The following is a 23,199-nucleotide window of genomic DNA, read 5'->3' as shown; positions in this document are numbered from 1 at the left end:
AATGTAGTGTAGAGATCCCATTTTCCCTATTTTCCCTCTCTTTGTAAATTTATTCATCTTTTCTTCCCCTCACGCTTCTCCTCTCACCCAGATTAAAAGAATTGGCTGAAGCACGCTCATATCACTACATGGTTGCTTATGCTGTTAACAGAAAAATCCAAATGAGCCATGCTGCACTTTACTTCTGAGACTTATTCCTCCAAAAACTATTTCTGCTCCCTGGGAAGTCAGTGGAAGTATAATTAGTCCCATAGTAATAGCAAGAACTTCCTTTTCGTAGAGCAAAACAATAGCAGTGTTAAACTGTTAATTAAATGAGTTTGGCTCTGTCATCAGGTTATTAACTGATTCTAGTCACAGCAGCCAAGCTAACACTGTCTCTCACAGCAGAGAAATAGTCCTGCCATGCTTGACACAAAAGCCATGAACTCAGTCTGTGGCAAATCAGCATCTGAGCGCACAGCTTGGAGCTTGGCTTGCTTTTGAGTTTCCAAATAATCCCTGGGATTGCTGCTTGTGCAAGTCTTCTACAAGATTAGGTGCTTGAGCCATTGGTTTCCATAAATGTGAGGTCAGGCCCTATTGCTGCTGATGGTTTGTTCACATTCACAGGATCACAGAAATCACAGAATGGTTTGGTTTGGAAGGGACCTTAAAGATCATGGTGTTCCAAGTCCCTGCCCTGGGCAGGGACACCTTCCGCTAGACCAGATTGCTCCAAACCCCATCCAGTCTGGCCTTGAACATGTCTAGGGATGGGGCAGCCACAACTTTTCTGGGCAATCTGTCCCAAATTCTTGCCTACATCTCCAGTACATCTCCTTATTCTCCATTGGTTGTACTCTATAATATGAAGCAGCTGTCTCTGCTTCAACACCAAAAGGTAGAGGTCTAAGGTGGAGTCCAAATACCATAGAAAAATAGAAAGACATTTCTTTTAATCTGTGGAGCATTCCAAGCTAGTGCTTTAATATATCCACTGCCTTGTGCTTTTTACAAAATTCAAAGTTGTTTTTATTGTACAAAATTCCACAATGAAAACCAGCCAATTTCATACATAATTGCTTAAAAAATATAATTATACACCATTTTGTAGTGTGATAGTTTTGACATTCACTAGCTGGAAGAAACAGAAATGGAGCAGCAATTTGAGTTATTTACCTAGACATGTTTCAGTTTGGCCACTATTTCTATGTGCCTGAATGGACAGTTCCTGGCATTGACAGAAGACCTGATACAGTTCCTTTTCAAAGCCACTGAACCCTGTTAGCAGGTCAGGCTCCCACTCACTGTCATGTTCCCTCCAAAAGGGTGAATTTTCTGTGAGAGGTTGGGACACAACATTTGTCAGTGTCAAGTTTTAGCAATGCAACAGGCTAGCCATGTTAAACACATCACAGAATGAGGACCTACAGAACTTTTCTTGCAGCACATCCTCTAGACAGTAACATATTTCTGGGGAAAGTCAGCAGAAAGACAGATCTGAATAATGTCCCAGGACTCTGTTCCCTATGCATTATTTCACATGGGTATCTTCAAAACACTTTTTTGCAGTCGAACCTCCCGTGGTCTTTAAAAATAGATATACTATTCTTCTGCATTGAAATGCAGTCATATGCAGTGATTTTCCAACAGTTTTTCTTAGAAATATAAACATTTCAGTTCAATGTTAGCTGGTTGAAATTCATGCTCCAGGATTTTTTTTAAAAAACACTTCACCCCAGAGATGACTTTCTTCACATTAAACTCAGTTAAATATATATTGCACACAAGGGCCAATTTTGTCCTCTTTGAGTTAAACCATGGATCTGCAAAACATGGCAAATTCTCCTTCAAATCCCTGCAACCCATACCAGTGGTGTAATTCAGGGGCACTTCAAAAGCATTTAAAATCCACAGCTGAAAATCAAAGATGAGAATTTTACCCTTATTTCTACACACTGTCAGTGTAGCACCTGATTTCTTCAGTTTTCAAGACATTTTGTGTTACTATGCTTTAAACGGATGGGTAAAGTTTTGCCTGCGGAAGCAAAAAAATGAACCCACACCAATGATGATCACAGATAAAACCAACACAAATGTTAGTATAGTAAGGAAGTTGATTTTCTTCAGATCCTCTTTTTCACAGTCTTCTGGTCTAATGTTCTTGATGTGCATTTCATCCTGGTACCCGAAATTCTGAGTGTGCTGGCACGTTAAATGCTCCACATTGGGGATCTGGACATTTTTGTTCTGGATCATGGATGAAAGCCAGATGTTTCCACAGCAGCTGAGTGGGTTCCCAGTGAGATACAAGTTTTTTAGTGAATTTTCTAATGCTAAAATATTGCTGTTCTGTAATGTACTGAACCTGTTGTTCCGTAGGTCCAGAACTTCTAGTGGAGAGTCACTACTCCACTTAGGCAGCCAGTTCAGCTGATTTTCAGAGAGGTTCAAATGTTTAAGGTGACTAAAACAAGGCAAGTCAATATTTAAATCTACCAGGCCATTACCATATAAATACAAACATTCCAGAGACAATTCCAGACCTGATAATGCTTTAAGTTCTATTTTCAGTCCAGCGTTAATGGAGAGGTCCAAGACAACCAGAGGAGTCTTGTAGAAGCTGTATGCTGGTAGGACGTTCAGCATGTTGTCAGCTAGGTACAAGTACTGAAGAGTGGGAGAATTGATAAATGATACACAACCACTTTCCTCTCCAGCAAGTCTTTGCTTAGCCAGTCCTGAGTACATGCTGCAAAGGCTGATGTTATTGCTTTGTAGATTAAGCAGTCTAAGGCTAGGAAGGTTTGAGAAGATGTCAAATTGCAGTGTTTGAAGATAGTTGTTTTGAATATAGAGCTCCTTCAAATTTGACAATGTACCAGCATCGAGGAGAAGGTTCTGCAAAGCATTGTAGCTCAAGTCAAGGACAGTTAAAGAGATCAGTGCACTGTCATAACTTACTGCAAATGCCTGAAGACAGTTTTTACTGAGATTAAGGGTGTGAAGGGACAACATTGATTCAAAGAACCCATCTGGAATGGATTTGATTTCATTATAACTTAAGTCTAAATATACAAGCTGTGATAAATAAAGAGAACTTTTGTTTCTACTTTGCTTCTGGTCGAGAAGATGGACAGAAGCATTTAGCCATTCATTTTTCACATAGTCCATTTTATTATGAGGGGATTCAGCAGTGAGCTGGATTAAATTCTTTGATAAATTCAGAGTTACCAGCTTATTTACCTGAGGGAACACTGGGAAATGAAGCAGTTTGTTTTCACTCAGATCCAAACACCTTAAGCTATATTCATCATCTGATTTTGTGGTGTGGAAGGTCTCAATGCTGTTCCTGCTAAGGTCAAGTATCTCCAGCTGCCTGAGGTTAAAATCAGAGATGCAAGTAATTGAATTCTTTGAGAGATTGAGTTTGGACAGGCTCACTAGAGTATCAAAAGCACCTTCTTCTATTTCCATGATGATGTTGCTCTGAAGATCTATCTCCACAAGATTGGGAGATCCCTGAAACATCTTTTGTGAAATCATTATAATACTGTTGTCTGCCAAGGAAAGATACTGCAGTGCTGGAGCTTCTTTAATGAAATACTCAGCCATCCCATTGTACAGACTGTTGTGGGACAAGTCCAGTACTTCCACCTTGGGTAAGAGTCCAATCCCCTCTGTGCCATTTTGAGCAAGCTCATATAAGTGATTGTTGGCTAAATTTATTTCCAGCAAACTCTTCATGTGTGCGAAGACTCCAGGCGTGATGAAACTTATCTGGTTAGAGCTCAAATCCAGGCACTGAAGGGAAGTGTAAAATGATGGTGACATTTCAGGAATGCTTTGAATCAGATTTCCTGACAGATCTATTTTGTTTACATTTGGATAGAGTTCACGAGGGATTTGGTGGAGGTCTTTGTTGTGGCAAAATGCCTGGGAGTTTGCCTGCCAGACAAAGAGAAAAGGAGTTGTCACATGACAAATGAAAAATGTCTTTGCATTAAATATAAGAAAAATAACACTCAGCATCCAGGCAGATGCTGCTTCTAAAACACTGATCACTTTTTCTGAGCGTTCAGACAGCAAGAGCAACAATCCCAATTAGCTCCTTTGCAGCTAACATTTCATTTTAAAGAGATTTCTGACTTTGAACAGTAGAGTTTAATCTGCATGTGATACCTACTAAAAGTTCTCCTTTTTCTACCTTTCTCCTGGACTCATTTGAACAGCCCCGAGTTTCTCTGCAATCAAGTACCATTTCCTCATTTTTGTGCTGATGTTTAATTTTCTCACTTTCATCACTGCATTAGATTTTGCAGACTCCACTTGCCATAGTAAGCAGTACTTGGAAGAGCTTCACTCTGTTGGCAATATCTGTTCCAGAGCAAGGAGGTATAAAAACCTATAAGGATCTTATAGCACAAACCCTGTCTCTCCTTCACAGTCACATGTTCAAATACGCCTTCCCTTAGCCATGGTTTAGTTAAGGAAGGCAGCTTTAATCAAATAGGGTCATTCAACAACTGAGACATTTCTGACACCAATCTCCAAACTCATTCCACTTGTATCTTCCATGTTTATCCTTTTCCTAAGGCAACAGTTCCTTCCACTTGCATGGGGAGCACACCTTATGAAGCCACCCACACAAGACACTGTGACACAACACTGAAAACACAAATTATGTCAATTCAGTGTTTGAGAGGGGAAAAGACGGGATGTGCAGTTAGGGTCAGGCCTTTTCAGGCCAATTCCCAGCAGAAGGGCAAAATTTATGTGCATGTTCATGAGGAACATTGGAAATATGAACACAACCGTCCTTACATAACCATCAAATTCTATTTTGCTATTAGGAAGAACATACAGCAGCAGGAAGAGATGGAATGTGAAAGGCTTAGGCAGCATTTAACTTACTGGAGAAAAAGTCTTGTTATTAATGTATTTGGGTGTCTGGGGAAAGGGAAGTTCCAGGAAGGGAAGGGAGAAGGAAAGGAGAAGGGAAAGGAGAAAGAAAGAAAAGAAAGAAAAGAAAAGAAAGAAAAGAAAAGAAAGAAAAGAAAGAAAGAAAGAAAAGAAAGAAAGAAAAGAAAGAAAGAAAAAAAAGAAAAGAAAGAAAGAAAAGAAAGAAAGAAAGAAAAGAAAGAAAAAAAGAAAGAAAGAAAGAAAAGAAAAAGAAAGAAAAGAAAGAAAGAAAGAAAGAAAAGAAAAGAAAGAAAGAAAAGAAAGAAAAGAAAGAAAGAAAAGAAAGAAAGAAAAGAAAGAAAGAAAAGAAAGAAAGAAAGAAAAGAAAGAAAGAAAGAAAGAAAGAAAGAAAGAAAGAAAGAAAGAAAGAAAGAAAGAAAGAAAGAAAGAAAGAAAGAAAGAAAGAAAGAAAGAAAGAAAGAAAGAAAGAAAGAAAGAAAGAAAGAAAGAAAGAAAGAAAGAAAAGAAAGAAAGAAAGAAAGAAAGAAAGAAAGAAAGAAAGAAAGAAAGAAAGAAAGAAAGAAAGAAAGAAAGAAAGAAAGAAAGAAAGAAAGAAAGAAAGAAAGAAAGAAAGAAAGAAAGAAAGAAAGAAAGAGAGAAAGAAAGATCTGTTGAATCTTAACTTCTATGGAGAAGCAGAATCCAGATTCCATTACACAAAGCTTTTCAGAAATTAAGTAAATATTAAAAGTCAAATATATTGAATCTCATCAATTTTATATGAACTTTGAGGGGAATGAAGCTGCAGATCTGTTTAGCAGAAGTGGGGCACTAGTCAGCATTTTGTAAATCTCTTTTGCATCATCTTAGTTCTGGAGACCACACAAGAATGTGCCAGAGAAGTGCAAGTGCTCATTCAAACTCTAGATGTACACAAGCTGCTCCCATGACACATTTTTCCCAATGATCCCAAGTAAATTGCCTATTAAAACTTAAACCCCTTTCTCTTTTCCCTCCAACTCACTCAAATCTCCCTCAGCTAAAAAAAAATTAGAAATAAAAAAAAAGAAGGAAATTTTCTGACTTCTCCCTGAAAATATTTCTTTCCTGCAAAGTCACTGTGAAATTCCTCATTTTGAGTTAAATTATGCCCAGAGTTGGCCTTATTTCCTAGGCACAAATAGCAGGGCAGGAAACCACTTCTTACTCATTTGTGGAAGGGGAAGAAGCCAGGAGGACACAAAAATCCAGAGTGAAAAGGCAGAAACTGCTTTGCATCCTAAGATGTCAGGTTTCTTCTCACACTTTCAACCAGATCCCAGCAAGTGCTGAGCACCCTCCACTCCCCCTGGGCAGGTAGAATCTTACCAAAGTCCTGATGCAACTCCTGCTAATGCCAAAAATGTGCTTTTCCTTGAAGTTGATGGGGGAGAGGTCAGCCACTGTTCCATGTACCTTGCATGATTTGGTTTTTAATCTGCATCCATGGAACCTTCCCAGTGATAAAAGTGACTAATAAAATCTACACCTCACACTGTCTACCATTTGTTCCTATAACATTTCCCCTCCCATTTTTCTTTTTAAACTCTCCTTCTTTTTCACTGATTATTTTGATCCTCATTAAATTTCTTATTTTGTCTCTTCTGCACCATATTTTCTCCCCCAAGGCTCAAACTGCATGAATTTCATTGTCATCAGCAGTAGGAAAAAAAAGATGAAGTATGTCTCTGTGGGATGGAGCAAACAGCATCTGTTTGGTTTATCTTGCCTGTCACCCCTTAGTCCAATGGGCTGGTAACCTGAGACTGGAAAAGAGATTTGTCAATCTCATGTTCTGACTTCATCACCTCTGCCAGTGCTGCCATCAGTTTGTTTCGTTGTCAAGAAGTACTGGAGGGTGAGAACCACTTGGTCCCATTAAGATGCTTGCAAAAAAAAAAAAAAATTACCCAACAGTTCAAAAGCTGGGCATCATTTGGTTTCTGACTCCAGTTCTTCACTACTCAGCACTGGGTGGAAGTTGTCAGCCACCTCAATAAGAGCCCTACAAAAAGGAGTTGGATTCAAGCCTGCCCTTGAGTTCTCCTTTATCAATTCATGAACATTTGAGCCAAGAATCTGGGCTGGAGCCACTTGGCACTGACCTGTACTTGTATGATGTCCCTGACCATTCTTAGAAAAGCTGCTCAGGGAGAGGCTTAGCTACACAATCAAACCTTAGCATTTTGCCCAGGTACCACACATCAGCTGACCTATGACATCTGGTTATGCATCTGTCCTTGCATCACTTCAAAGCAAGGTAAAATAGAATTTTCTAAAACCCCTTCTGTTCTATGAATTATTTGAAATCTCTTCCTTTGCCAATTAAAAGGAATTAGCAAAATCATCTTTCTTTGGGAGGTAAAATATGATACAGTTGAAGCTTTGCCTACCCTTGGAGAATAATGTGAGTTAGGAAGAATGTCCTGACATTTGTTCTGTTCCTTTTTGTCTCACAAACTGATAGATGTGCTGTAACTGGTGTAATCAGTGCAGTTCACCCCCATGTCAGAGGTCTGGTAGGGACTGCTTACTTCCTAAAACCTCTTCCAGCAACAGAACCACCAGAGGTGACTCAGAAAGTGGCACAGGTTTCTGACTCATGCCTCTTCCGTGATATTTGAGATTAAAGTTTCCATTTCTGAGCCTTTGCTATTCTAAAGTTGCCACCACAGGGAAAGTACCATATAAAGCAGTGAGGCTGTGATGCAATGCAGGACTGTCAATGACAGCCAACCAGCTAATCCAGCAACTCCTTCTTTATTTCAGCTGTGTTTAGAGCCACACCAAATGCCAGTGAAGGAAGGCAATCAGCATGGACATTAGCAACGCTGACTGAGCTGTTGATTTACATCACATGAGCATCCTGGCCCCTGAATGCAGTGTGTTTTCTGTCAGGGCTCATTTTATCCCAGCACAGTTTTGTTGTTGGCTTGATGAAAGCAGCTTACAGTGGAGTAGTGCAAGCAAGCATGTGTTTACTTCTCAGCAATCAGCCTGGTTTGTGCGCCATCAAGAAATGGGATGAAACTGCTTGGATTATTGCGTGGCTCATCCAGCCTTCATGTGACTATGACATGGGACCCAGGCTGTCCTGTTTACAGTGGCTGCATCAGAGTTCCCTCTCCAGCCAAGGAGCTGAGCTACCCAGTCACCTTCCCAAGATCTTTTTTTATATACTCTTGGTCTTAATTTCTCTGGAATTCAGGAAGTGCAGCAATATGGCAGGGTGGGCAGGAATGGAATGAGTCCCACAAGGGAGATGTGTACAGCTAGCAAATTATTTTTTCCCTATTTTGGAAATTCTTGAGGAGTTGTGCTGAACAGCTTCAGTGTTCAAGGGAGGAAAAAACCAAGTATTTTTAAACATCCTGGTACAGTCAGAAGCACTTGGAGAGGGAAGGGAGAAAGCTCAGCTGCAAATAACATTTATAATATTGTACCAGGTGCTTGCAAAAATTCAAGGAGCAGATTTTGTACTGGAGCAAGAGTCTTTGTCATTTCTCTTCACTCCAGCAGAAGTCAGGTACAACTTCCCTGGCAGAAATGCTGTGTCAGGGCAGAGGAGGTCTGTCTACTTGTTATTACAAAAGAGCTGGAATAGAAGTATTCCACAGAAAATGTTTTAATGAAAGTACAAAGAACAACTGATATAAAGAACTTGATTTTAAGTCTAAGTTCTTTCTCTGTCTTAGCCACAGAAACCCTGTACAGTCTTAGGGAAATCAAGTCAAATTTCTTTTAACCAGCTCCTCCTTAGGAAAAAAGCCGAGATAGTGACCCTTCTCTGCCCACCCCTCCCCTTTGTGTGCTGTCACTACAACAAGGACACAGCCTGAGGACAGACTGCCAAGCATCCCCTAAACCTGCAAATCCCACCTGCGCCATCTCAGGAAGCCTGATCCTGGGGGTTTCCCTTCTCAGAGGCTGTAGCTGCTTGTGCAGTGCCTGTAACAAGGGAGTCCCAGCCTCACTCAGGATCTCAAGAGACCTAAGTAGAGAGACAGCCTTACCATTTCACAGGATGTCCCATCAGGTAGTTGGTAGTTAGAGGTTTCTTTGCTCACCACTGCCAGGAAGCAGATGATGTACAGTTTCATGGCTCTGTGGGTAACAATAATTACAGTTAGATTTCATATGGGACACAGTGGTCAACACGTGCAAAAGTTGGCACAAGGTCATCGTCTAACATGGAGAAGGACACAAGCAGTGCAATAAATTAAGCCATCTCTGAGGACTTGAAAGGAAGGTCCAAGGCATTTAATGGGTTTTCCCCAGTGTGATTTCAGCTGCTGCCTAAATGATATCCAGGACACTCAATGAAGTCCAGATGTTCAAGCTGGGCAAGGTGTCTGGCATAATGGAGAAAGAAAACTACTGAAGACTGAGTTATCTCCACACATCCCAGACACAGCACCAGTGCTTTCAACTGGGCATAAGTTTTGGGTGCCATATCCTGAGCAAAGCCAATAGGTGCTGCTCAGTAACAACCAGAAGTGGTAATAGGTGTCATTTCCATCCAAACACTTTCTACTCTTCTTATCCCAGAGCATCAAAGAGCTTTTACATGTGCATCCTTGCTGAGTTAATGACAACAGCTTAAAGGTTGCCCTAGGTTACAGTATAAAGATGTATTCTATTCCCATCCTCTAGAGCTGCTGAAACCAGGAGGGGCATTGTTCTTCCTTCTCTTCTGTTAATGGGCCCATCAATGCCTTGCCCATGGCTCAGAGACAACTCCCTCCGGGAGCCATTTCTGTTCAAGGGACCCACCACATGACTCACAGAACGATATCAGCCCATTGAGAGATGCTCTGCCCAGGGGGGAGGAGCTAAGCATCCCCACTGGATATAATCTGGGTTTTGGGACAAAGAGCTACCAGATCTTTTCTATGGGATCACCACTTCAACAAGAGCATTTCTTCTGGACTGCTACCACCACCCTAACTAGCAGGGTGTCAGGTTGTATTCTGGCTCTGTCCGTGGTTTTTCTTTTGTATTGTTGCATTTATTTTGTGGGTTTTTTTCCTTTTCTTAATAAATTGTATTTCTGAATTGGAGTCTCTTACTGGTTTTGCTTTCAAACCAGAACAGGAGTGGACTGAGATTTTTCATTTTACGCACTCCAGGTATGGACAGGCTTATAAACACATTTGACAGGAGATCATAGAACCATATGTTCCACAGAATCACAAAATACGTAAAACTGGAATGAACCTACAAAAATAATTGGGTCCAATCCCTGGTCCTGTACAGCACCATCCCCAAGAGTCACACCCTGTGTCCGAGGGCGTTGTCCAAATGCTTCTTGAACTCTGTCGGGCCTGGGTTGGAAGGGACCTTTAAATGCTATCTGGTACAATCCCCCTGCCATGGACAAGGACAGATCATCAGCCTTACAAAGAGACAGATATAATGGATTTGTGTGAAACAGAGAACTCATCAGAGTTTAACTGTTTGGAAAGCACTCCAGCAAAAGAGCACAGAACTGCAAAAGAAGCAAACACCTCTGGGAGGCCTGTCACTGGACAATGGGAAAAACAGAACCAAAGCCAAAGGCAAGCATTCCTAAGCATTCCTGCTTCAAACAGCTCCAAATGCAACCCCAATCCCATGCACAAGCCACTGCCATCAAGGTACTGTTGCTCAGTGGCTTCCACCCACAGAGCATTGAATAACTGGAAACAAAAAAGATTGGATCATTCTCAGCTGATGGAATCCCTCTGCTTAGTCACTTTGATGGATGCAGCTGATGGCCCCTTACAGCACTGACAGTCACTGAACAGCAATGCCAACAAGTTCCTGATGGGAATCTCCCAATTTCTACCCTCCTGAACCAGAGAACTAGGAACAGAGAAACTGGGAAGGATTAGACCACAGCTACTCTCTGTACAGTTTGTGTATTCCTTCCATTTCACAAGAAAACCCCAGTGATGGATGGTGACCTGTGACCCCAAGGTGAAAGAACGGGTCTCAGCCATGGGATCAGAAGTGTGTTCCGCCCTGTTAAAACCAAACCAAGGATATTAATTCTCTACCATTGAATCAATGTTTGCAAGATATGCTGAAATCATCTGATGGAAGGAGGAACTGCCAATATCACCATTTATAATGTTTCTGTTGTCCCCCTATGTTCTTCACTCCCCATGCTTAGAGCAGCTGGAACCTCCTTTAAGGAGGAGAAATCTATTTTTATCATTTGAGTATTAGTTTGTTGAGGTGGCAATAGAAGATGACCACACCAATGATTACACGGCTTTTCTCCAAGCCCTCAAAGGGAAATCCTTTCTGTTCATACAAAATGAATTAAGCTGAGGATATTGGCCACAACAGGTTACCACCCTGAGGAACAGTCGGTGGCCCTTGTGCTCTGCAGCGTCTTCCCCAGTCACACTGTCAGTGAAAAAAAAGGTCTCTTTGCCTTTTAAATAATAAACCTGACACAATCCAGAGTTAACACACTTTGTAACTTCCTAAATTTTAGGTTTATAAAGCAACTGGAAAATTGATGTATTTGAACACAAAAATAATTTGATGCAATGGTTTGCTGTGTAAGGCAAATCTGTAATAAGCAAGGAAGCTGTCCCTCAAGGTGTTTCTAAGGTGGTTGTCACACACTGGAGCTCATCAAGGATGTGGTGGCCTCTTCCAGCATAAGGCAACATAGACTCTGTTCTCACAGAACCATTTAGTTTGGAAAAACTCTCTAAGACTATCAATTTCAATTGTTCTCCCAGCACTGCCAAGGCCATCACTATCCCATGTTCCCAAGCACCACATCCACACATCTTTTAAATCCCTACAGTGATGGGATCTCCACCACTGCCCTGGGCAGCCTGTGCCAGTGCTTAACAACCATTGTGGTGAAGAAAGTTTTCCTAATATCCAAACTGAACCTCCCCTGGCACAACCTGAAGCTACTTCCTCTTGACCTGTCACGGTACAGCCCAGCCTCCTTGCTCAAGGAGATTCCCTTCCCATGGTAGTTTTCAGTTCAGCTGTCCAGGGGAGGAGCTTTTCCTGCATAGCTTTCCTCTGAACAACCTTTAGATCCTTCTCAGCAACCTCTAGTGTGACACATCAGTGCATCCCCTTCTTTTCTACCCTCTGGACAGGTGTCAGCATCCCCCCACATTCTCCCAGTGCCAAGCTCAGGGTTACAGGACCCTCATTCCCTTGGTGTGCAAGAGGATGTCTACCGACACTAAACCCTTCCTGTTGGCATTGATCTCTCCACCCATAGCTTACAAAAACAGTTTGGGAGCAGCAGCAGCAACAATTCAACTTAAAGGAGCTTTTATTGCTTTGAGGCTTTCCCAGAGTTGAAGCAGCTTCATGATCAGTGCCAGTTTGCTCCCACTGGAAGCTGTGATAGAAACCCCAGCATAACTCAGAGGACTGAGCTATGAACCCTATTTAAATCCACAGCTTTCCATCACAGCACTTCAAAATCATGCAGTGTCAACCCCAGCTGAAAAATAAAGGTGGTTTAAGTCAGTATCATCCCCAAGGAGTATTAATAAGTCAGTCAAATAATTCTAGAAAAAGCATACCCTAACCATGTCAGCATGCCCACTTAAAAAGTAGGAAAGGCAGAGAAGGCAAAGACCAGTAATTTGCCTCAATACACATTTCAAACTATGGAATAATAACAATTCATTCCCAGTTTCCACTTCAGAACAATGTTTGCCTCCATCTCTATTAAAATATTAATCCAGAAACTACTTCACAGATGTTGTTTGCATAATAAAAGCAGCACTTTCCAGATTTCCCCAAACGTAATTTTTGTTATTGCTTAGACAATTAACGGAGATGCTCTCCTGTGCCAAGGAAAGTTAAATACAAGAGAACACACAGAACAAAAACCACACTCCCCAGGGTCTGATCCTTTTCCACACAAGACTTTCCTGTTAAGTTAGAGCCTTCAGGGGTAAAAAGAGTGACTATTTCACATTTACCTTGTTTCAAGGGTTTCTTGCATCCCCAAACAGTGCTTATCATCTCTTTAAAAAGCATGTCCAGCTCTTCAAAATTGATTCAGTCCTGGTATCGATGCAATTATTCTTCGGGTTCATGTTCACCCATTCAGGACACCTAGAAGTTCACTCATAACTTCAGAATGAAGGCATTTTCAGGGAAATAACCTTATTTGGGACAGTGTCTGCTTTAAATCATGTTGCTTGTCTTCCTCTCCACTCCTCCCCAGGCTCGTGCTGGGTCCTAGCCACCGCTGTGCTCGAGACGGAGTCAGCTACTGTGCGACATCCTGCAGCCCTTCCTTGGGGCAGGCATTGAGAGACAGGGGGATTCTTGCCAGAGGAACTGTCAGGATCAGGCTGTGGGTTTTCTCCAGAGAAAAAGTAACTTATTGGTGATCCCATTGTTTGGCTGTGTGCGTGGGGCATGACAGTGTGTTTATTTTGGGTGTGTCTGCAAGTTACATTCCTGGAGGGTTGTAGGCTCCTGCACCTAAATCCCTCTCTGCATCTTTAAGGAAACAGTGCTTACAGATTAACTGTTTAAAATTCGTGGCTGATAATTATAAACCCCAAAATCTGGAAACATGCTCTGGAAGAAATAACTTTTCTTTTTGCAGTCATCCCAGTAATGAGAGTGTGATTGCATTCTGCTGGCAGGAGGGGGGTCCATTGCTGGCTACAACACCCTTGATGGATTTTCATGGCATGAGGCAGGAATTAGGGCTAAAAGCCTCCATAAAGGCATTTTCAGATGAGCTGCTGAATTTTTGGCTGTAAGTAGACAGTGCTGAATATACTGGATCCAGTGGGAAGAATTCCCACTGCAAAGGGGTGCTTTTGTCATGCAGAAGATGATTTCAAATTGCCCAAGTTCAGCTTTTTATTTATTATTTTGTGCTGCCCTCTAGAGCTGGAGCAGCTGGTTTCCTCATTTTCTTTTGCTAATTAAGTCCTGCTTCAGGAAAACCCACCTCTACACAGATTTCCCTGCTGTTTTCTCCCAGAGTCACAAGCCTGAACTGCCACAACACAGTTTTCCCATGGCTGAAATACTACACCAAAGAGCTGGGCTCTTAGTTTGCTTGGTAATGCACCCTGAAACGAGAGGTATAAACCACAGATTTATGGAATCTCAGAATGGTTTGGATTGGAGAGGACCTTAAAGTTCATCTAGTTCCAGCCCCTCTGCCACGGGCAGGGACACCTTTCACTGGACCAGGTTGCATGTCTAGCAATAAAAATACTAGGACAAGGCAACAGGGGAGGGCATGATTGGGTGCAATAGATAGAAAAATACTCATTAAGCTCTCAGGAGAACTGTCCACCAGTGAGATTATCACAATCCCAGAAAAGTTTCCCTTGACTGGGCTCTCATCACATTAGTTTTGATCACCTGGAGCTTGTCATGTCTTGAGCTTCACTTTGCAGTGCTGTTTTTCACTTCATCCCTTTGGCACGCTCCCTTGAGTCAAGCTCTCCATCTGCAATCCCCGTGGGATAAGCAGGAAACTCATGTTGAAACTGGGGATGACTGTGCTATTCAGAGATTTAAATGCCTTTTGGATGCTCTGGGTTTTGAGCTTGCCTTGTCAGCAGTGTGCAATAGCACTTGAAAAGCACAGACACCTTGCAAGGCAAACCTCAAATATTTGAGGTCTCCAAGGAAAAAAAATACTTTTTTTTTACTAGAATATTTTGATCTGATTTTAACTACAAATATCATGCCTCTAATTAAGAGCAGCAGGTGGCCAGGATGGGGGCAGCTTCCAATTTTTCTACACCTGGATGTTCAGAGCACTTTAGGAAGTTTGGATTTACAGGGATAAAAATAGCAAAGATTTTGTGTTTTTCAAAAAGCCAACTCTGCTCCTCAAGCTGTTTTATTGAGTAACCAGGTAGCTGTGCCTGCTGAACTGTAAAGAAGAGCCTGGACAGAAACAAATGCCAAAGCAGGAGGAAAAGGCATGCACTGATTCTACTGCTCAGGGCTTTGCTTCAATAAAACCACACTCTCAGAGAACACCCGCTGCAGTGGGAAAGATCATTGCTGTCCTTGCCATCTTTGTCCTTTCCCAAAGGGGATCTGGCAGCAAACAGTTTCAAAGACTCCAAAGCATTTGGCTGATTTCCCAAATTTTCAATAGTTTTTGGCTTTGGGCTAACACAGCAGTTTACACTAGAAAGTGGTGTTGAAACTTTAGCATGGTATGGGCTCAGTAAGATACGTCTGCAGGGCAAGTGTCACCTGCATCAGTCAGAGACTGGGTCATAGAATCAGAGAATGGCCCAATTTGAAAGAGACCTTGTACATAATCCAACCCCCCTGCCATGAGCAGGGACTCATTACATTAGACCACGTTGCTCAAAGCCCCAGTCATTATCATCTCCATCCCACAGATTGGAGAATCAAGCTTTTTTTGCCCGCAAAATAGCAAGGGTTGTCCCATCCCAAAAATGCCAAAGGGTATGCTGGTTTTGCATCACAGAAGTGATGTTCTAAGAGAAGCTGCTAGCAGTCTCCTCTGTATCTGACAAAAAAAATCAATCAGTAATTAGCTTTGAGAATCGACAATCTGTTAAAGCACTGAGAAAGCTGATACACCACACCTCTGTGAACTCTCATGTTAAAAATAGAAAATCGTGGGAATTCAGCCTTGCCTTTTCTGGCCTGAGAGCAGGTAATGTGAGAAACAACTGCTCATTTTGAAAATTTAAAATGGCTTATTAAACCTTAACAAAAATACAACAAAGGACTACATAAGGAAAAAGCTGCAGTGCTGGGAACGCCCTCATGGATACCACGTGGCCAGTTCATCTTCAAGATGGATGCTCAGTCTTTTATACCCCTGGGGGTTGCATCAGCCAGTCCCAGCCCCTCCCAAAGTCTGTCAGTCAGCTCTTCTTTGCCATTTATCAGTGGAGACTGCTCTCTTGTAACTTGATTGGAGGTCAGGTGTGGCCATGCTGCACCCCCTGAGCAACCCCCTGAGCTTTTCCATTCCCCACTGCCCCAGGCAAGGGACACCTGTGCAGCCTTCTTTGTACCTGTCCTAGACAGCCCTGGCTGTCTGATGGCAGCAATACAGGGGGGAAAGGGAACTGTGGGGAGAACAGAGGACATCTAAACTACAATAACATAACTATGCATCACTTTTTCTTAATATTCAGACAAGTTATCTTTCAACTGCAAGAGCCAATCATCTCATTATCCATCTACAACATAACTTGGCCAGCCCGGCTCCCCTGTCTCGGCTGGGCCGGCTCGGCCCAGGCAGGCTGTGCCGCAGGCAGGGCCGGGCAGGGCAGGGCAGGGGAGGCCACAGGGCCGAGGCCGGGCTGTGCCATGGCTGCTGACCCCGGGCTGCTGCTGCTGCTGCTGCTGCTGCTGCTGCTGCTGAGCCCTGCCCGCCGCTGAGCCGGGCTCCAACGGGCCCCAGGAGCAGACAGGACCCGGCTGGCTCGGCCAAGATTCTGCCGCCATTGGGGTTCACCCACAGCCACCAGGCAGGGGAGGAGAAGCCATCGATTCCCCTCCCCAGGTGCTGAATGCTGAGCTCTGGCCTGGCCCCTGAGCTCTGGCCTGGCCCCGGAGCTCTGGCCCGGCTGCTGAGCTCTGGGCTGGTGCTGAGCTCTGGCCTGGCTGCTGAGCTCTGGCCTGGTGCTGAGCTCTGCTGAGCTCTGGCCTGGCTGCTGAGCTCTGGCCTGGCCGCTGAGCTCTGGGCTGGTGCTGAGCTCTGCTGAGCTCTGGCCTGGCCGCTGAGCTCTGGGCTGGTGCTGAGCTCTGCTGAGCTCTGGCCTGGCTGCTGAGCTCTGCTGAGCTCTGGCCTGGTGCTGAGCCCTGGCCTGGCTGCTGAGTCTGCTGAGCCCTGGCCTGGCTGCTGAGCTCTGGCCTGGCTGTTGAGTTCTGCTGAGCTCTGGCCTGGTGCTGAGCCCTGGCCCGGCTGCTGAGCCCTGGCCCGGCTGCTGAGCTCCCGGGCACCGCCCCAGCCCAGCCCACATAGCTCCCGCCACAAGCTGCTGAGCCCAGCCAGGGCCACCTGACCATGTGCAGGCCCTGGACAAGATATCAACTCTTTCAGTGCTTCAGTCCTCCTCCTGACCATCTGCAGACCCTAGGCAAGATATCAACTCTTTCAGTGCTTCAATCCTCCCTCGAGTGAGAGAAAAGGACAAAGTGCAGGCATGTAGAGAAGTAACCTAAAGACACCAAGGTCAGTGAAGAAGAAGTCAAGTCCCAGATGGGAGGGATGAGGAGATGCCTTAATCCTAGGACTGAAATCCTCTTATAAAGCTATAGAGACAAATTTAATTGATCCATCAAACTGGTTTTTCCCTATAACACATTGAAGAATTATGGGGGGATGGATTGTTCAAACCTGTATTAAAGCAGGCAAATGTTAAAATAGCTGTGAATTTAATAAAAAGCTTGAACAGAGAGAGAGAAGAGTGATGAAGACACTATGCCCCCAGGAAGAGAACAAAAAGACTTCCATTCTCAGAGATGACAATGATCTCATAAATAAATAAAGAGAACCTTTGCTTTTGAATAGCTTATCCTTAAAATAGTATCCCATAACTTAACATGGCCCATAAACACAGCTGTGGGGAAAGCTGTGAAAATGGGAGGGACTTCACAATTGCAGATTTAATTTTTCTGGGCAGCTGCTACTCATGAAAATTAGAAGCTATGAGAGAACTGTTTTCTTGTAGAAAGGTCTCCATAAATTTACTAGAGGGACTCCTCTCCCTAAGTAAACCATGAAGAAAAACTATTCTAGAAGTGATAAACTGACTGAATTGTTTCTGCGTGTTGTGAGTGAGAAAGAAAAGGATGTAGGGGGAGGAGAAGTGTTCTAAAAGTTTTATTCTGATTCTCATTCTATATAGTTGTTTGTTTGTTTCTTTTGGTTACTGTTAATAAAGTTTTATTTATATCCTTTTACCTTTGAGCCTGCTTTGCCCTCCTCCTAATCCTATCTCACAGTGGGAAATGAGTAAGTATATTCTAGTGAGAGAATATTCTAGTGCACTGGCATTTGCCCAGCACTGAAACCCACCACAAAGGGTTTGCACCTGCAAACCCTGTGAAATCCTTATTTTCCAGTGGTATCTCAGCAGTCACTTCCTACTGAGTTTCCGTCAATGTCAGTTGAATTTCATCCTCTGTCACCCAAAGTGAGGGGCACCTTATCAGACCTCTCCTCCAAACCCTTTCCCCACCATGGCCCAGAGCAAAAAGGAAAAGCAAATCCTAGCTGCTGGCTCTTACCAGTCAGTCTGTGAACTGCTGCAGGTTCCCAAGGGTTTCAGAGGAACAAGAAAATGTCTTGGTGATTTTGTGTCTTGAGTCTCCAGACTTTTTGGAGTCTGTCCATTCATAATGCTGCTGCTTTCTAATGCACTGCTTTTGTTTGAGTCCTGTGTCAATCTCTATTAATCAAACTCTCTAGAGAAGTAAATAAAACAAGTTCCTGCCTTAGAAAGGAGGTCTGAACTGTAAACACAGGAGTGGGACAAGTCTTGCTCCTTTTTGGCTGGAATAGCTCCCTGGTCATTCATCCCACAGGGGAGATGGAGACAACATTAATATTAACCCCATTAAAAAGAATACCCAATGCCATTCTGAGCCACAGACTTTGAGAAGGAGGCACAGCTCCAGCTCCTGACACTCTACAACTCTAGAATCTCCAGAAGCTGATTCTCCTTCTTTATTTTGTTCCTGCAATCTACACAGTGCTTGGCATCTCACAGGCAGATGCAGCCTCTAGTCTTCCTGGTCCACAGATCAAAATAGAGACTTCTCCTTCGCTTGTAAAGCCAACAAGGCTCTTGTCCTGTCTTTTGAAGCTGCTGCCTTCCTTCCTTCTATTTCTGCCATGTGCCTGCTTATCAGATGTTCAGCCAACAGCATTTCCCCACCAAAAGTTAACATTTCCAGTTATTGAGGTTTTAGCCAGGTTTCCTATTTTATTCACCCTTTTTCCTCCTACTCTCTTCAGGAAAGAAAATGTAAGTGAACAAGAACTGAATGAAACCCACAAGCCTGGAGAATTTGTGAGTGATAGGCAAAGGGACAGAGGGAGATGGGAAAATATAAACTCTTACATCAGCAAAAAGTGACATGTACTGGCATTTGCAGATTAAACTATCTAAGCATGAAATACTCTCCTTGGAGAACAAAATTAAAATTCAGGAGCCAAACCAGAGTACTTTCTCACCAGTTTATAAAATACACTTTTAGTTCAGCAATATGATTTTTTAAAGACAGTGAGGTCACTATTTGGGAAAATGTGCACTGATTTTATAAAATCCAATAGGAAACAAAATGAGGTGAAGAAAATTAATTCTGATAGATTTGATTTACATAATACTGATATCCATGCTTGAATCCACCTATCATTTTACTAGTAAAAGGCCAAGCACTGATACAGTCACTAAGATGTAACCATCTGCTTAAAAAAGAGATGACAGGTTGTAAATTTTTGTTCTTGAAAACAAGAGGATTTCAGCATTTTAGAGTAATATGTTTACTTTAAAGTATAAATTAATACATCTTAGTAAAAAATCCAAATTATCACTGTTGTACAAAGCCAAATTATTGCTTCTATTTAAGGGAAGCATATCTGTCTTTTATCAAAAGTATTTCAATCCAAATTACAACTGGGATTAGCCTTAGAAAATTTACTGTGATTTTTATGTAAACTATGATTTTCTAAAACTTTACTACTTCCAAATATTGCCTAAACATTCATTCTCATGATAACAGTCCAAATCCAGCAAAGCCGACTCAGTAAATCATCGTTCACCCAAAGGTGACATTCAAGATGTGAGGATCTTAAGAGCAGCAAAATAACCCTGCCATCTCACACTTCGTGCTCCAACTGGGAGAGCTCAATGACAGCACTGACAGGAAGAAGAGCAGACCAGCCAAACAGCATTTTGCCTATTTCACCCAGGAACTGTGTGATTTGCCCAAGGCTATATTAGGATTCAGTGTTGGAGAGCTGGTTGAGTGGCATTTAATTAGTGTACAGTGCTGATCTCTGCAGCACTCCTAGTTCAGAAGGCTATAATGCAGTAGTACCATAAATAGAATGAAGTCCTGTGAAGAAAAGAAAACCAAACATCTCCCCATTATCTATTCCTGCAAACATGAAGAATAATAACAAATACTGTGTATGACAACTGTACTGTTATAAACTAAGTGGTGCCTCCTTAATATAAATTATCTAACTCACACAGTACAAGTCCCTGATGGATTAAATATAAAACTGGGTGGATAGAGCCATCCACACAGCGTGCTTAGCCAGTTCCTCAGCCTATTCATAAACACAGAACATTTTATTTATACAGTACCTTCCTCATCTGGGTTAGTTTCAAAGGCTGCAGCTCAAAGTCACCAGAGCCCTCATCTCTCCCACAGCTGAAAGTGCAACTTTCCAGCAGGCTCCCGGACTCACACACACCTCCACATACCTGCTCTGTGGCTGGAGGAGGAGAAGGTTTCGTCTCTGCTCGCAGCCTTTTTTTCCCCCGGCTCTCCCAGCAGCCTTTCCAGCTCAAGCCAAGGAAGAGTTTCCTTGGGGAAGTCGTACCTCTGTTGCATGCCAGCTGACTAAAACTCTGCAAGCGCTGAGAGAAGTTTGAAGTCACAGGGAAAAAAAAATACTCCCCATAGACTAGTCCTTGAATTCATTCCTTTGCAGTCATAAGCTCTTTTATATTTCCAGGCTCCCCAGACTACGTAAATACATATATCCGTAATGCTTTTAAGATATGTGTGTCCTCTGCTTTTCTCTTTATTCTCCATTTTGTTCATTCAGCCTTGGCTTATTTCCTGCAGTTTCTCAGCTGGTAATTACTCTCCTCTCGTATTGACACATGAAACAGTCTGTGAATACCACAAAAAATCCCCTCCACAGGCTTTGGGACACGTGCCTGTCTCTGAAGTCATCCATGCCTGTCCCACAGCTGTCGGCCCGGAGATTCTCAGGGGTTGGGGTAAATCAGGGGCACTGAGCTGGCTGCAAGACTTACATTTCAAGTCCATGCAGGATGGGGTGTGTAGGAAAACGGTATATGGGAGTAGGGCGAGCGCATCATGTTTGGTGTCCCAACAGGTCATTTGTGTCTTCATGGCACAGCAGTGGGATGGCCAAACACAGCCTTGGGGGAAAGGATAAATTCAATTTAATGCTTGAATGGTGTAAATACCTTCTAAGAAGGAATGTGGGATGAATTTTGCTTCCTTTACTTTGGGTGTTGTTATATACATGTAATGTAATAGCTGGCTCTCACAATTGAGAGAGATCTTATGTAGATGTTCAAATGTATAGTGATGTTATTGTAATATGTCCCCCCCAGAGTCCTCTTTCCCCTGCCCCTTGTAATAGCCTTCCTAGTCAAGGCATTTAGACAAGGCTGGCTTATTACCAAGAGGTGGAGTGTAACAACACCTGACCACCAATCAGGAAACATCTCAACTGAGTGACCTCCCTTAGAGGAGAGGTTTTCCTTCTGCATCATATGCTTTATCAACTTTTTTTTCTAGATATGCAACAATGGCCAAGAATTTACACCCAAAGAAAACGAAGCGCTGGCTCCCTCCTCTCAGACAGCATCAATTCTGTCCCCCTCTCCCAGATCTTCTTATTAAAATCAGCTGAAAGCTACATCCTTTTATACCATGTGCCAAACAGGTTCATGAATTCTGCTAAACATTTGCAGGCTCCAGCTTTTGCTTGTCTGCAACAGGTTTGCTCTCTGTAGCGCACCAGCTCTTCTGAGTCAGAGTTACTTCAGAACTGCAGCATACTGGGAGATTCAAGATGAAAACATCTACGGATGTGAAAAATGTGGTTTGATAAATATCTCAGTAAATACCCTTTGCTCATGTTGTTGCAATAAGATTGTAATAAGACTAATCAATTTAATAGCAACATGTACATAATGGTAACAAAGAAAACAATAATTTTTTTTACTGCCTCCACTATTGCCTATGTACAGGTGTACTTGTAAATGCATTGTTGTTGTTGTTTGTTTTACTATTATTATTATTATTATTATTATTATTATTATTATTATTATTATTATGGACCAAAACTCACCTCAATGCTTATTTGGAAGCTGTTATGCTTATGGACTGACCAAGGAACAAGCATATATTGTATCCCCTCCTGTCACCACAGCAGGACAACCTGATGGCCAACTTGATGTCACAGTAGTCAAGCCTGGAGGACCGCAGTGGACCTGCTGCTTAGAGGTGGACAGCCAGTTGTATTTCCCAGGTGGTGCATGGCTAGCTAATAGGAAAATAGTCCATCACAGAAAGGACAGGAAGTCTCCCAACATGAAATTTCAGACTACACGGAAGCAGCAGGAATAATTCCTACAGATCCTGCTGTTGTTAGACTCCATCTCTGGTGTGTGGGCACCAGAAACTTGGGTCAGCCTGTGGTTTATTCCCAGTGACACCTAAGTGCAGATGGCTTTTCCAGTTACATCTCTCCCACTGGAGATATCTCTCCCAGGGAGTGATCCCTGGCCTAATCCACACAAACCTCACTCTTTTCTAGTGGAAGCTGGACATGTCCAGGTGCGTAACACTCAGTACCTCTGGACAGTGACATCACTACTCGGAGACCATTGTTTCACTTTCTTTTAGAGGGCCCTGAGTAAGGTGGGGACAGCGTGCAAAGCTGTCCTAGAAGAGTGCAGAAGGACTGTGCAGACCAGAAGCAGCCAATCTGATCCAGGTTTTCTTGAAGAAAACCCAAGGACTACACCCAGCTTGGAAGGAGCAATCTGGTTTGGCGGGGAAGGGTGCCCACAAGAGAGCTAACCCTCGATGTGATTGATGTGAGGAGCTGGGTTATCTGACAGCATTGATGTATACCCCATGAAAGAACCTGAGCACTCTAGGAGGGACACCACACCCTTCAGACTTGTAGGATCTTGCCTCCAAAACTGCTTGGAAGCATCAGTCCTACAATAATTTCTGCTGGTACCTGCCATGCACAAATCCTACATTTTTCTGTACTAGGGCTGCAGGATGTAGCAATTGGCAAATTCCACTTCAAAAGAAAGAGCCCACAGGCCAGTGCTGGTCACACAAAGTCAATCTTCACCATATCCTCACCCCTCCAAGTCTCATGGGGTTCCCATTCTTCCAAAGTTGAGATGAACAGGCTTGGTTGGTGGGGCTGGCATGAGGACAAACAGAAATGCATGAACAGAAAGCAAAATTTCCAGCTACTGAGATGCTCCAAGACATCACTGCCTCTATAAGTGTCATTAT

General features: G+C 42.9%; 1 protein-coding gene across 2 annotated transcripts; it reads right to left on the bottom strand.

The window, feature by feature from the left end:
* Nucleotides 1-1,557: 1,557 nt before the first annotated feature.
* LOC115906116 (transforming growth factor beta activator LRRC32-like) lies at nt 1,558-20,477 on the bottom strand. 2 transcript variants are annotated; one of them, XM_030953039.1, is made up of 3 exons: nt 20,379-20,477; nt 8,937-9,027; nt 1,558-3,930 (listed from the first exon to the last, which is right to left on the bottom strand). In XM_030953039.1, exons 2-3 carry the CDS (start codon nt 9,021-9,023, stop codon nt 1,990-1,992), a joined length of 2,028 nt encoding a protein of 675 aa, XP_030808899.1. In that variant the 5' UTR covers nt 9,024-9,027; nt 20,379-20,477; the 3' UTR covers nt 1,558-1,989. The 2 variants fall into 2 exon arrangements, with proteins under 2 accessions (XP_030808899.1, XP_030808889.1); XM_030953029.1 differs by lacking the exon at nt 20,379-20,477 and adding an exon at nt 12,882-13,019.
* Nucleotides 20,478-23,199: the final 2,722 nt, after the last annotated feature.

Source organism: Camarhynchus parvulus, chromosome 1 (assembly GCF_901933205.1).
Source record: "Camarhynchus parvulus chromosome 1, STF_HiC, whole genome shotgun sequence".
NCBI lineage: Eukaryota > Metazoa > Chordata > Aves > Passeriformes > Thraupidae > Camarhynchus > Camarhynchus parvulus.
The sequence above is the reverse complement of the archived record's forward strand: the minus strand, read 5'-3'. Positions and strand labels throughout refer to the sequence as shown.

What these genes read in the sequence shown, in the direction of transcription:
- LOC115906116 (XM_030953029.1), bottom strand. Translation starts at nt 12,904, where the DNA reads ATGCAAGAAACCCTTGAAACAAG. An exon ending in CAAGAAACCCTTGAAACAAG is followed by an intron (nt 9,028 to 12,881) that starts GTAAATGTGAAA and finishes TGTTACCCACAG; the next exon opens with AGCCATGAAACTGTACATCA. An exon ending in ATGGGACATCCTGTGAAATG is followed by an intron (nt 3,931 to 8,936) that starts GTAAGGCTGTCT and finishes TTTGTCTGGCAG; the next exon opens with GCAAACTCCCAGGCATTTTG.